A 12,889-nucleotide genomic window follows, 5' to 3' on the forward strand; every position below is an offset into this window, starting at 1 on the left:
CCTCCATGGCAAAAAAAAAACCAATAAAAAATTGATGCGTTTTCTTTTCCTGCCATTCCCCCAAAAATTACCCCAAAATTGTACCAATAAAAACTACAGTTCGCCACGTATAAAACAAGCCCTCATACCGCCATTCCGATGGAAAAATAAAAAAGTTATGGCTTTTGAAATGTGGGGATGAAAAGCCTCAAAAATCATTGCATCCTTATGGCAAAAATAAGCCATGTCCTTAAGGGGTTAAACCTGTCCCCCAGGCTCTTTGTTCAGTCCTGCATGCTTCTCCCCTCTACACCCCATCCCCACAATAAACAACACCCTCCTTTCCTGGTCGCCATCAGCACATTTAGCCTACTAAATTACATTGTCCGCATATCAGCCGCCATTTTGTTGACTATCGTCTTAAAACTCCCTTAATTTTAGTATCTACCAAAATGGCGACGACAGGGCAGCAGCACGCTCTACAGAAACGCCGCAACGATCCAGCTGTGAGGAGGCGGGATTTTGCCTGAATTGACCAATCATACGTCGGAGCTATTACTTTGGCATCCCAAGCAGCCAATCATCGACCTAATGTTGATAAAATCTTTAGATTGCTATTGGTGGAAGTAAAAAGGCGTTGCGCTTTGCAGCCAATCGGCGCTGGCGGCGTTTGTGATTGGCTGCGGCGCTCAGTTTGAATGTTGCGGGTAGGAAGTTGGTTCAGTAGATGTTGTTGCTGCAGCTGCTGCACGGAGCCGGGGAGGACTAGTGGACGCTGCGCGGTAAGTGCGGGGTGGCGGCGGCGGCTCTTCTATATGGCAGCTGCTGCTCATCGTGGGGGCGGCCGGGGATGATGACACCACGCTTGTGTATGAAGGAGGTTTAAAGGGGTTTTACATTGGAGACTACAATGGTGGTCTAGGGGTCTGATGGGCGGGGCTGCAGCTGCTGGGACCCCACAATCCTGAGAATGGTGCACATGGAATATGGCAGCATGCTGTATCTTATTGCCCGGAAGAGCGCCATCGTCCTGTGCCGCTGTGCCAACGGGTTAACTGAGGGGTTAACCGCGGGTGTGGGGGTTATATTATCCTGCGGCGTGGGGGGTGGTGGGGTGTTATATTATCTGGGGCCGGACTCTCTTCCTGGGGTCTCTTCATCCTTTCACAAAGGCGGCGGTAGCGCGACTCCTAACATACTATGTGCTGCTCGTGTTGGAATAATGAAGAGGGGTGTGAGGAAGGGCGGCACCAGCTGTAGTAGGGCGCCCCGCTCCACCCTGGTCAGGGGGTCTGTGGGGTCACCATAACTCTGGGAGATGGAAGAGTTCCTGGCAGCCCCCGGGGGCCACTGATGACTCCTCCGGCCCGTTGGCCCCTGGATTCAGCGCCGCTCTCTTGAACATAAAGGCCTCATGTCCACGGGGGAAAGAAGATTTTAAATCCGCAGCGGATCACCCGCACTCGGATCCGCACCCCATAGGGATGCACTGACCACCCGCGGGTAGATAAATACCCGCGGGTGGTCAATAAAAGTGAATTTAAAAAATCCTGGAGTATCAAAAAAAGGACATGCTCCATTTAGGTGCGGGTCTCCCGCAGGGACGGCTCCTGCAGGCTTCTATGGAAGCCGCCCGGATCCGCAGAAGACCCGTGCCTGAATTAAACTCACCTGCTCCGGGCGATGCAGATCTTCCCTTCTTCGCGGCCGGATCTTTTTTCTTCGGCCTGGCGGATGTGCCCGGCGCATGCACGCGGCCGGCGTGCCGAGAACATCCGCCGGGCCAAAGAAAGAAGATCCGGCCGCGAAGAAGGGAAGACCTGCACGGTCCGCAGCAGGTGAGTTTATTCTTATTTTCAGCCCTCATGTCCGCGGGGCAGGAGGGACCCGCTGCGGATTCTCCATGGAGAATCTGTAGCGGGCCTGATTTTTTTTCCCCGTGGACATGAGGCCTAAAGGGGCTTCCCATGTTGGCTTGTCATAGCTGAGATGGGAAGCAGCTGCTCTGCTACTGGCCACCCGGCAGCTAACTGCGCAGACAGCTCTTGGCTGTTTCTGACAGGGCCAGGTTTTCCCATCTTGATCATGGAAAGCAAAGATGGGCACACCACTCTTTAACCCCGTAAGGAGGCGCACAGCAACCCGCAATCTCATTGTGGGGGGCTGTACAAGACCCCAGAACATCGGTCAGGGCATTTAAATAGCTTACAGCTCTGATGTGCGGCTGATCAAAGCTGTTGGGGGCTGTTAGAAAGAGTCGGCACCCGCATTGTATGGAGTGGGATCAAACCGTGATCCCCTGAACTGTAAATCCTGTCGTTAAGGGGTTAAACATTGCTGGTCTATCGGGTTGTCCAACCTATGGTCCCATTCGGCTGTTTGGGGGTCTGTACTGAAGCTCGTCTTCCCCCCCCCCCCCTCTCGATCTCCTAGTCTGGTCATAAGGCACACTAGATGACGGTCATCCGAAAACACTGGTTCTTCCAGGACTGGCGGGCTCTTGTATGTACAGGGGGCCCAAAAGGGGATCTTGTGAGGGGGAACCCTGAACTTCAGCACCCAATCCTACTGCCGCTTCCTCCGCTGTCCCCATGACCAACACATTGATGTCCGGTTCAGTGGTGCAGTCATGTGTATAGAGGGTCGGGGTATATAGCTGTTAACTGGATGAGCTATGGAAGGTGTACGGGCAGCTATCAGCTGAGCAGGGGGGTCGTGGAGTCCTGCCTAGACTAGGATGTTGGGGGTTGTACTCCGCTCAGTAACTATCTCTCTCCTCAGGTCAGAGATCCTGCATTGTGACCTTTACACCATGGGAGGAACGGATTCCAGAGTGGAGCAGGTGACCCCGTCTCGCCCTCTACTAAACCGCCACCTGGCACGGGTGGTTGACCCCCGCTCTCCGACAGTGGGCATTCCCAGGACGCCTATTGAGGTTGGTACGGCGAGTCCCATAAACATGGCGTCAGGTTATCTCTGTTCAACTTTTCCGGATCTCTAAAACACGTCCCTGTCTGCAGGTCGCCGGGTCTCCACAATGTTCCCCTGTAGTCGCACAAGAGGAAGAAATGACTGAGCCGGCAGGAGTGGATGACCCGCGCTCCCCCACACAGGGCATCGTGCGCACCCCGCTGCGCCCTTCGTTACACAGTGAGTGCAGCCCAAACACAAGGAAGGGGTTTCAGCCTTGGAAAGCTGGCTTGTCGGCAGCCATATTGGTTGTCACCCAGCTTTGCCGGAAGCCGATCACTAAGACGCGGCTGAGCTGACAAGATCTTGTATTTTGAGGCCGTAAGCCTCTATTGACCCTCTAATTGTCTTTTCCAGCTTCCTTGAACCTTCTGGTTAAGCAGCTCAGCGATGTGTTTGTCACCGAGGATTCTGGGATTGCGGACGGCTCCGACCCCAATAAAGAAGCTCCAGTTGAGACCCCCGAAGAGCAGACGGCGAGCGACGCAGTCATTGCACCTGCCGAGGAAGAAGAGAAGGAGGTGGAGTTTGCAGAAGAAGCTCTAACTTCCCTAGCAGAGCCAACTCCACCCTCCGTGCAACCGCAGAGACCCCGGTGCAAATCCCCGCGTGCAGCAGGTGACGCACTGAGCAAAGCTTTATTTATAATGTCCACGTGGACGTTGTGTAGGTGTGTTGCACAAACTGCAGTCGTTGAGCGATGTCCTCACTCTTGTAGGTGCAAAGAATATTCGCCAGCGACCCAGGAAAGCGTTGGTCTCCTCTGCCCATGGCCGGTCTCCACTCAAGATTCTGCAGGAAGACAACTCGCCCAACACAGCTATGCAGAACAGACAGGTAAGACTGCGCCCGAGAAAGTTGTATGTAACTTATGGGGGCGCTCACACAGCGGGGGTCCTTATTGCCACTGGCATCTAAAGCTGACAGTTCTCTGTTAAGAGGGGAAACTGCATTTTGATTGTGGGGGTTGAGATTTGGCATCCTGGTTGATTGGCGGAGGTCCGACCCCCAATGATCGCCTATCTGGTGCAGTCAAGTGGTGGTAGAGAACTCCTGTATTGATGATCTATCCCCAGGATGGTTAACTGGTGGGGATCCTGAGCGTCGGACCTCACCAATCAGTGGATCCTCCGGCGCGACAGTGGGTCAGACGCCCACATTTCTGGTCAGGTCCAGAAGTGTAATACATGGTTTCACTCCCAAGAAGTGATGCCTTTTTATTACACTCCCAGCTCCTCGTTGTGGTCTGAGCTGGAAGCGTAGTAGAAGGCACCACTCCCATTGTTTTCAGTGGGAGCAAAGCCTTCTACTACACTTCTGTCTCTGACTACTAATACGGACATCAGATTTCGCTGCACTGATGGCGGGCGGGAGGATGAGCTGACTGGCAAAGCTTTGTTGCTTGGGATCCCTGCCCATCAACTGTTACTGACTATCCTTAGGATAGTATCAGCCTGTAGTATCCCTCTAATGACCTATGATGGATACATCTGACATGGGTTGTGAGGGGAGGTATGAAGCTGGCTCGAGCGGTGCTCTCTTCATACCCGGCGACTATCAGCTGTTAGGGACAGTTACCAGCTAACTCCCATTGCAGCCATTGAGCTATTTAGATGCCATTATCCATGGTGACCGCTGCATTTAAGCAGCTGGTTGGAGGGCAGCCCACCCGCATCCTTTCTGATGTGTTACCACAGCATCTTGGGGTTTTGGGAAGATTTCCAGGCCTGTCAAGGATCAGAGCCTATTAAGTCTGTCTGGCAGGGCTTAATAGACTGCTAGTGAAAATACAGTATACTGCAATGCTGAAGTACTGCAGTATATTGTACGAGCAATCGTATGACTGCAAGCTCAAGTCCCTTATGAGGTGACGACTGGTGGAAAGGAGGTGGTGGTGGGGGGAAGCGATTAAAAAAAAAAAAAAACCCACTCTTATAGATCACCATCTGCAGGTCAGTATGATTACAGCAATACTTATGTTTTTTACTGTTTTTAGAAAACATTAAACTTTTTCTAGAAATGTTAAATTTTTTTTTTCTAAAAGTTGTACCACCGTAAGCGTGCTGACCTGCAGAATAAGATTACCCTGTCGTTGCTGAAAGAGCCAGGACCCCCACCTTCCCAAAAAATGACCTAATTGCTTTCCTGCTTGCCCTACTTAGACATTTGTAACAATTACAAGCCTTCATACAGCTGCATCGAGGGGGAAAAGTTTTTTTGAAGTAGGGATGAATCACAGAATAGAAAAGTGACTGGCTCTCAAGGGGTTAAAGAGTAAATTGCTTAAAGAAGGGTGAGGGTGCTTTCACATGGGGTGTAATGTTCTGCTGTGAAGCAAAATCTGTATGTCGAACGAGCGAAATTCTAGCAAAATTCCGCCTCAAACTCTGCTTAGACTTTTGGATTACTCGGCGTCCTGCGCCATGCCCTGTGGCGTCCTGCGCCATGCCCTGTGGCGTCCTGCGCCATGCCCTGTGGCGTCCTGCGCCATGCCCTGTGGCGTCCTGCGCCATGCCCTGTGGCGTCCTGCGCCATGCCCTGTGGCGTCCTGCGCCATGCCCTGTGGCGTCCTGCGCCATGCCCTGTGGCGTCCTGCGCCATGCCCTGGGCTTCTACCATTTGGGATGATGTTGAATCCTTTCTCCTGTTTGTAGGTGAAGATCCCCTTCCAGTCTGAGCAGCCGGCGTCCCTCAGGAACATGAAGATGTCTCACTGCAGCTGGGAGATATCCCAGAATAAGGAGAACGCACAATACACCCAGAGCGACGGCTGACCCCCGCCCCATAGGGGTGTATATATATATATCTGTGCTGCTGCCTCTACTTCTACACTACTTGTGTAAATATTTCTTTGTGAATTTCAATGTTGGACCAAAATAAATATGATTTTATAGATGTTTAAAACTGTTGTGTGCATAAAGCTGGTCTGGTGGGACCCGTCCCCGTGTTCAGGAGCGCCGCGCCGGCAGATGTGAGGAAACGCTCAGCGTTTGACTTCTCCACAGAAAGCAAATAACCCAACTGAATACACAGAGTGCGGCTGAATAACCCCGGATTGTCATCAGTAGTGACTAGAGTACCTCTCCTCCTCAACATCAGTAAGGGGCGCGGGGCGGCCCTGGTGGCGGCGGCGCTCCCCCGGCTGGGCGCGGGGCGGCCCTGGTGGCGGCGGCGCTCCCCCGGCTGGGCGCGGGGCGGCCCTGGTGGCGGCGGCGCTCCCCCGGCTGGGCGCGGGGCGGCCCTGGTGGCGGCGGCGCTCCCCCGGCTGGGCGCGGGGCGGCCCTGGTGGCGGCGGCGCTCCCCCGGCTGGGCGCGGGGCGGCCCTGGTGGCGGCGGCGCTCCCCCGGCTGGGCGCGGGGCGGCCCTGGTGGCGGCGGCGCTCCCCCGGCTGGGCGCGGGGCGGCCCTGGTGGCGGCGGCGCTCCCCCGGCTGGGCGCGGGGCGGCCCTGGTGGCGGCGGCGCTCCCCCGGCTGGGCGCGGGGCGGCCCTGGTGGCGGCGGCGCTCCCCCGGCTGGGCGCGGGGCGGCCCTGGTGGCGGCGGCGCTCTCTGACTACAATCTAATACCCCACCTCGCCAACGTACCGCTGGTCCTACGAAGAGATCTCTACAAACAGTCAAAAGCGGCTGCAAACCTGAGATTTAATACAACCAGTAAGGTAACATGTCATTCTGAAAGATGCCAATATTTTGGCTGCCTTGACCTAAAATAGATTTTATTTCCTCTTTCTATAAAACACAAACCTGTTTGAAAAAAGTGACAGAAAAATGGGGAGGAGGCGTCAGCAAAATAAATTAAATAGATTTGCACACAGATGTCAACAGTTGTTTGCAGCAGGAGTAGAGAAGAAGTGGGGGAGGGGTTCGAACAGGAAGCATACATTCGGGAAGGAGGGGTAGTGCCTATGGACCGGTTCCAATGATCAGGGGTGATCGTCAGCACTGATATCTGGGCGCAGTGTGTACAGCAGCCACTAGGTGGCAGTGTTAGGCTTTGTATTCTTGCACATGGAGTTTCTTCTGCGGTTCTGCCAAAGCTAACAAGTGTCACACAGCAAATCCAAGCAGGTGCCTGGCATGAGGGGGCGCTGGTGCAGCTCTGCATTGGTGGGGTAAGACACTAACTGGGGTATATTCAGGGGCATTGATAAATGGATGGTGGGGGGAGGTGAGGGGCCCCTGTCTCTGCTGCATGACGCATCTTGCAAAAAATTCAGTTCCAGATTTTGAGGAAACTATCCCACGATCCTGTGGCGACCGCCATCCCGTCCGAGGTGACGCCGAGGCAGCTGACACGGTTGTCGTGCCCAGAAAGAACACCTGCAAGATGAGAGAAGAATGATAAAATGCTGCAGATTTACAGTTTGCTTAAAGTGACCTTTTTGGTTTTGGAACAGAATACTATTGAGGGTGAGGGGGTGAGGGGGGGGGGGGGGGTGTTTTACCTGCAGTTGTACTTCTGCTGGTTTCGGGGCCTGTTGTTGGCTAGCCAAGATGGCCATAGTAATTTTCTGACTACCTGATGTGAACTGCTCTCTGATTGGCCAGTGTGGATCATGTGAGCAGCTCTGGCCAATCAGGCAGGTGTAATGCATTAGTGGTCTAACACTTGGGTAGTCTGAAGATTGCATTGGCCATATTTGACAGCCGAAAATGGAATCGGTGGATTGAAGGATGGCAGAGAAAATCAGTTGCAGGTATTATTTCCCCCCCCCTCCCTCCCTCCCCTCCAGTCCTGGGGCAGAATTTTGTCTAGAAACCCAATGGTTAGTTAATTCCATGCAGCTATTTCTTAGCTATATCTGGGACTGCTGGGTGACATCCAACATGGCTGCCATGTCAGCACCCTATGATTAATGGCACTTCTTGTGTCGCTGTTAAAAGTATTCAGCAACCTCTTAGGAGAGTTAGGTGCTGACCGCCATGATGGCTTCTCCTGCAGCAAGGACTCGCTGACAAGAGGCTCAGGCACTTTTTAAAAATTCCATTCAGTGGTTTCTTAGTTATTTCTGCTTTTGGAAAACCTTGGGTGATGGCCATCGTGGTTTGGCTGGAGCTACAAGGCAACTTTGGTTGCGCAACACTAACACTGCAGTGTAGTATTGTGACATTGTATCTAATGATTCTTAATGAGATGTTGCTGACAGCTACAACCTCACGCAGCCGGTAAATCTAAAACTAGAATGTTTGGTCGCAAGTTGCACACGACTTTGCCATATCATAGACTGCAACACAAGTCGAAGCCGCAACTTACCGGTGATCCGTCAGTGATTTGGCCCGCAACTGGAGGGGAACTGCCTGCACTTGTTGTTCTCTACCATCCATCCAATTTTACGGGTCTCCTTTTTGACTGTCCAAGATGGTGGTGCCATCCTTAGAGTAATCCCTGTAGTGTTAGGTCCACATCACGCAAGCGTATGCTCATTTGCATGTGCCTCAACGCAACTTTCTTGCGCACTGAACAAAGCTTTTTTGCATGTGACTGAGACTACCAATGCGCTATACCTTTTCTCCAATTGTGAACCGCTGCTCACATGATCAGCATAGGCCAATCCGAGAGCAGTTCCCAGTGTTTATTAGCTAGATCGAAGTTTTCGGTGGCCATCTTGAATGGGTGGGAACTGCCCGATCGCAAGGACAACAGTGAAGAAAAGTGCATTAAACATGACATGGCTGGCGTACAATATCTTTTACTGTCCTGGTGAAAACAAGGGGCGATAGGTTCTGAGGAATTCGAAAAGATAAGAGATTAATGGTTGTCACCCAACATTTCCCGAAATAGGATATAACTAAAGGTGGTCTTCACTGGAGAACGATCGGCGGTCTCCATATTAACAATTGCTCCATATTCTTCTATGGGGCAATGGAGACCACGGCTCCCTCCTCATGGAGGACTTGGGCCACGCAACTTGGCATCCCTGGGTTGGAGTAGGGTATAAATGCCATAGCGGGAACCCCCCCTTTAATGACCGCCAATATAAACGCGTCTTTAGGGACGGCTGAATGGAACGGGTGTGACAACATCTTGCTGCCAGCCTCTTAAGAACAAAGAAACCTCGTCACGACTTGCTGATGAACACGATCCATTAATCACCAGTTGAGAAACCGGTTTATGAAGGAATAGGAGACTTTGGCGTCTTTGGACGTTCCTGTTGACCACAATGGAGCGAGGATAAAGTACAAGACGTGCTTCATATCAAAGCTGGCTGACAGAGAACGCGTCCGTGTTGTCCCCAGCAACCTCCAAGCGCTTTTTGAAAATGAAAGCTGGTCTTTGATTGGTTGTCACGGGCAAGAAGAACGTATCAGTTTTATCCCATTCTTGACATCTAGCATGTATGGTTCGGGTGTCATTACATACAGTGTGCTCTGGAGTTGAGCTCGCTCCATACATGGCGGGTGTGGGCTGTCTAACAACTGAAATATGTCCACAGCTGCCAGAATTAGCAATAAAGGCGGCGTGACACGGGTGTATTTGCGTGCGCAATACGCAGTAAACACAACCCATTGATGTCAATGGGATCGTACACATTACTGTGTTTTGCACGCGCCAAAAAAAAGCAGCATGCCTTACTTTTGTGCGCAAATGGGATGGGGGGAGCAAATGCGTGCGCAAGGTGTAACTGGATGTGCAAAACTGTGGGGAAAAGAACACATCTGGGTGCATAAAAAAGTACCGTAAAATACGCCAATATGCGTGCAAAAGCACCTCGTTCACGGTGCAAATGCATTGTGCTGAGGTGCGTGCAAAAACGCATACGCCTGTATAAAGCCGCTCTTAGGCCGATTTCACACAGCTGAGAAAACTGTACAAGAATAAGAACCCCATTCTTTTTCATCACGATGCGGAAAAGAAATTACGGCATGCGCTATCTTTGGGCATGCCCTCACTTCGCATCGCCAATTGTTTTCAATGTGGCTGGGAAAACGTCGCACCACATGCTAGGTGCATGCGAGCGTGATGTGAGGTTTCTGTTGAAAACCATAGGAAAAACGCTGCAATTCTCCGTCGTAGCTTAAAGGATCGCTACTTCCCCAAAGTGATGCGAGGGGGGTTTTAACAAAAAAATGCCTTGTATCCACAGAGAAATCACATGTTGGCGAGCGTGATATCGCACTCACCTGTGTGAAATTAAACCAAGTTTCATTCTAAAGGAAGCAGCGGAGGTAATTGCTGGACCAGAGAACAGGAGAAGTCCCAGAAGATTGGATAAGGGCAAATGTTATCCCTTTCTTCAAAGAAAGGAAGAAGGTGGATCCAGGAAAGTACAGACCTGTGAGCCTGACTTTTATACCGGGAAAGATCTTTGAACAAATTATTACACAGCATGTATGCAAGTACTTGGATAAAAATTGAGTAATTAACCAGAGCCAGCATGGGTTTGTAACAAATAAGTCATGCCAGATGAATCTAATTTCCTTCTATGACAGAATCACCGACTGGGTTGATCAGGTATATACGTTATATATAGTATATCTTGACTTTAGTAAAGCATTTGACAAAGTATCTCATACCATACTTATTGAAAAAATGACCAAATATGAGATTGACAAGGCAACTGTTAGGTGGATTCAGAACTGGCTGACTGATCATACTCAAAGAGTGGTCATAAATGGCTGCACATCCAAGTGGAAGAATGTATCAAGTGGGGTACCACAAGGCTCTGTCCTAGGCCCAGCGTTCAACATTTTTATAAATGATCTGGAGGAGGAAATTAATGGGAAAATGATCAAATTTGCAGACGACACAAAACGAGGAGGGATAGCTAACGCTAGGGAAGAAAGAGAGAGTATTCAAAAAGATCTAGAAAAGCTTGCACAGTGGGCAGTGACTAACAGAATGGTATTTAACAAGGAGCAATGCAAAGTCCTACATCTGGGCGAGAAAAATGAAAAAAGCACATACAGAATGGGAGGAATTGGGCTAAGCAGCAGCACATGTGAAAAAGACTTGGGTATACTAATCGATCATAGACTGAACATGAGTCAACAGTGTGATGCAGCAGCCAAAAAGGCAAACACAGTTCTGGGATGTATTAAGAGAAGCATAGAGTCTAGATCACGTGAGGTAATTATCCCCCACTACTCTTCCTTAGTCAGGCTTCATCAGGAATACTGTGTCCAGTTCTGGGCACCCCACTTTAAAAAAGACCTAGAGAAATTGGAGCAAGTTCAGAGAAGAGTTACCAAGATGGTGAGCGGTCTGCAAATCATGTCCTATAAAGAACGGTTAAAGGATCTAGAAATGTTTAGCTTCCAAAAAAGAAGTCTGAGAGGAGACTTAATAGCTGTCTACAAATATCTGAGGGGCTGTCACAGTGCAGAGGGATCAGCCCTATTCTCATTTTCACAGGGAAAGAGTAGAAGCAATGGGATGAAACTGAAAGGGAGGAAACACAAATTAGATAATAGACATTGAGGGGGATCAATGAGTGGAACAGGTTGCCACCGGAGGTGGTGAGTTCTCCTTCAATGGAAGTGTTCAAACAGAGGCTGGACAGACATCTGTCTGGGATGATTTAATGAATCCTGCCCTGAGCAGGGGGTTGGACCCGATGACCCTGGAGGTCTCTTCCAACTCTACCATTCTAAGATTCTTAACAGATGATCACAGTTTAAGTGAACCTGGATCAACAGTATGGTTGGTGTAGCTTGCCCAAAGATGGGAGAAGTCATCTCACCTCAATGGTCATGGTGGTAAGTAAATAGTGGTAACGAAGATCAGCAGCTGCCAGATACAGCTAGCTTCACTCAGCTCTGCAGACACAAACCCGTTTGGTTCATTTTTACCCTGGCAAAAGGTTGGTCAGTCCAGGGAGGGCAGATGTCTCACCGTCCCTCAGTGCCTCTATGACACTTATTGGCATGTATGACCGATGTGATGCCAGACGATTAGGTTTGTTGTCCACTGGGCATCCCAAAACAGCGATTCCAGGATTCCAATCGTCCGGCACCAGATGGCCTATTACCCCTGGTCTAGTGCATCTCCATGTGTCCATTGATTCCCAACCAGAGCACACTGGTGTGCCATGAGAAGCTCCTATTGGTGTCGTGGGAAGGAAAGAGAGGACAGAGGAGAGAGATTTTTTTTCTTTTTGCATGGGTGCCACAAGAGAAAATTTTTTTGGGACCCCAAAACGTTTGGGAAGCACCGATAGAGGGGCGTACTGGGCCATTGGAAGTTTTGGACTACTAACAATCAACTGACATTGTATAGTCAAGAAAAGAGACCACTTACCAACTCTTTCACATTTTAGCGAATCCCATATGTTACAGTTGAAGTCATCGTAACCAGCCAGGAGGAGGCGGCCGCTGCGGGAGAACGCCACTGAGGTGATGCCGCAGATAATGCTGTCCTGAGAGTAGACGCTGAGCTCCTGATCAGCACGTAGGTCGAACAAGCGACACGTAGCGTCATCAGAACCCGTGCATATGGCCTGCCCGCTGGGGAAGAACTGTGTAAAGGATGGGGTTAGACCAGTATGGTTTTTACACTCGCACCATTTTTTTTACATGAGCCCTTGTGACTCCCCATTCTGCTGCCCACCCTCATACTCACACAGATGGCATTGATGTCTGACTCGTGCCCAGTAAATGTCTGTCTGCATTCGCCCTCTCGCACATCCCACAGCTTGGCGGTTGCATCACAGGCCCCAGAAATGAAGTAGTTAAAGTCGGGAGACACGGCCAGGCTCATGCAGTCTCCTGTGTGGCCAATGAACACCGTCTTCTGCTGCCCAGTTTCGATGTCCCACAAAGCACTGAAGTAAGGCGAGAATAGTGAGATAAATAATGTTGAGGCTTGGAGGTGCGGCTGTCTCTATTAATGGGGCACTAGGGTTCATTTTCAATTGGGAGCCTCATAGCTGACTATCGCATGGGGGCACCAAGGCTATCACTATTTTGATTGCCTTCTAGCTGTCGCTGTTATGGGGGTACTCA

The 12,889-nt window shown here is 50.7% G+C and overlaps 2 protein-coding genes across 2 annotated transcripts in view; one reads left to right on the top strand and one right to left on the bottom strand.

Annotated features, from left to right (window-relative positions):
* Positions 1–680: 680 nt before the first annotated feature.
* Positions 681–5,853, top strand: CDCA3 (cell division cycle associated 3). Its single transcript, XM_066601260.1, has 6 exons — positions 681–761; positions 2,761–2,914; positions 3,000–3,129; positions 3,307–3,567; positions 3,668–3,786; positions 5,604–5,853. Exons 2-6 carry the CDS (start codon positions 2,792–2,794, stop codon positions 5,721–5,723), a joined length of 753 nt encoding a protein of 250 aa, XP_066457357.1. The 5' UTR covers positions 681–761; positions 2,761–2,791; the 3' UTR covers positions 5,724–5,853.
* A 717-nt stretch (positions 5,854–6,570) lies between these two features.
* Positions 6,571–12,889, bottom strand: part of GNB3 (G protein subunit beta 3) — a 32,506-nt gene continuing 26,187 nt past the window's right edge. Inside the window, exons 8-10 of the mRNA XM_066601261.1 lie at positions 12,507–12,708; positions 12,186–12,402; positions 6,571–7,267 (exon numbers count right to left, since the gene is read on the bottom strand). Coding sequence (XP_066457358.1) covers positions 7,161–7,267; positions 12,186–12,402; positions 12,507–12,708 — 526 coding nt within the window. The 3' untranslated portion in view covers positions 6,571–7,160. The remainder of the gene's footprint in view (positions 7,268–12,185; positions 12,403–12,506; positions 12,709–12,889) is intronic.

The sequence above is a fragment of the Eleutherodactylus coqui genome, chromosome 4 (genome assembly GCF_035609145.1).
Source record: "Eleutherodactylus coqui strain aEleCoq1 chromosome 4, aEleCoq1.hap1, whole genome shotgun sequence".
In the NCBI taxonomy this organism is placed as follows: Eukaryota; Metazoa; Chordata; class Amphibia; order Anura; family Eleutherodactylidae; genus Eleutherodactylus; species Eleutherodactylus coqui.

Coding starts and splice junctions, on each gene's coding strand:
- CDCA3 (XM_066601260.1), top strand. CDS start 2,792: ATGGGAGGAACGGATTCCAGAGTGGAGCAGGTGACCCCGTCTCGCCCT. Junction 3,130..3,306: donor GCTGCGCCCTTCGTTACACA/GTGAGTGCAGCC, acceptor TGTCTTTTCCAG/CTTCCTTGAACCTTCTGGTT. Junction 3,787..5,603: donor CAGCTATGCAGAACAGACAG/GTAAGACTGCGC, acceptor TCCTGTTTGTAG/GTGAAGATCCCCTTCCAGTC.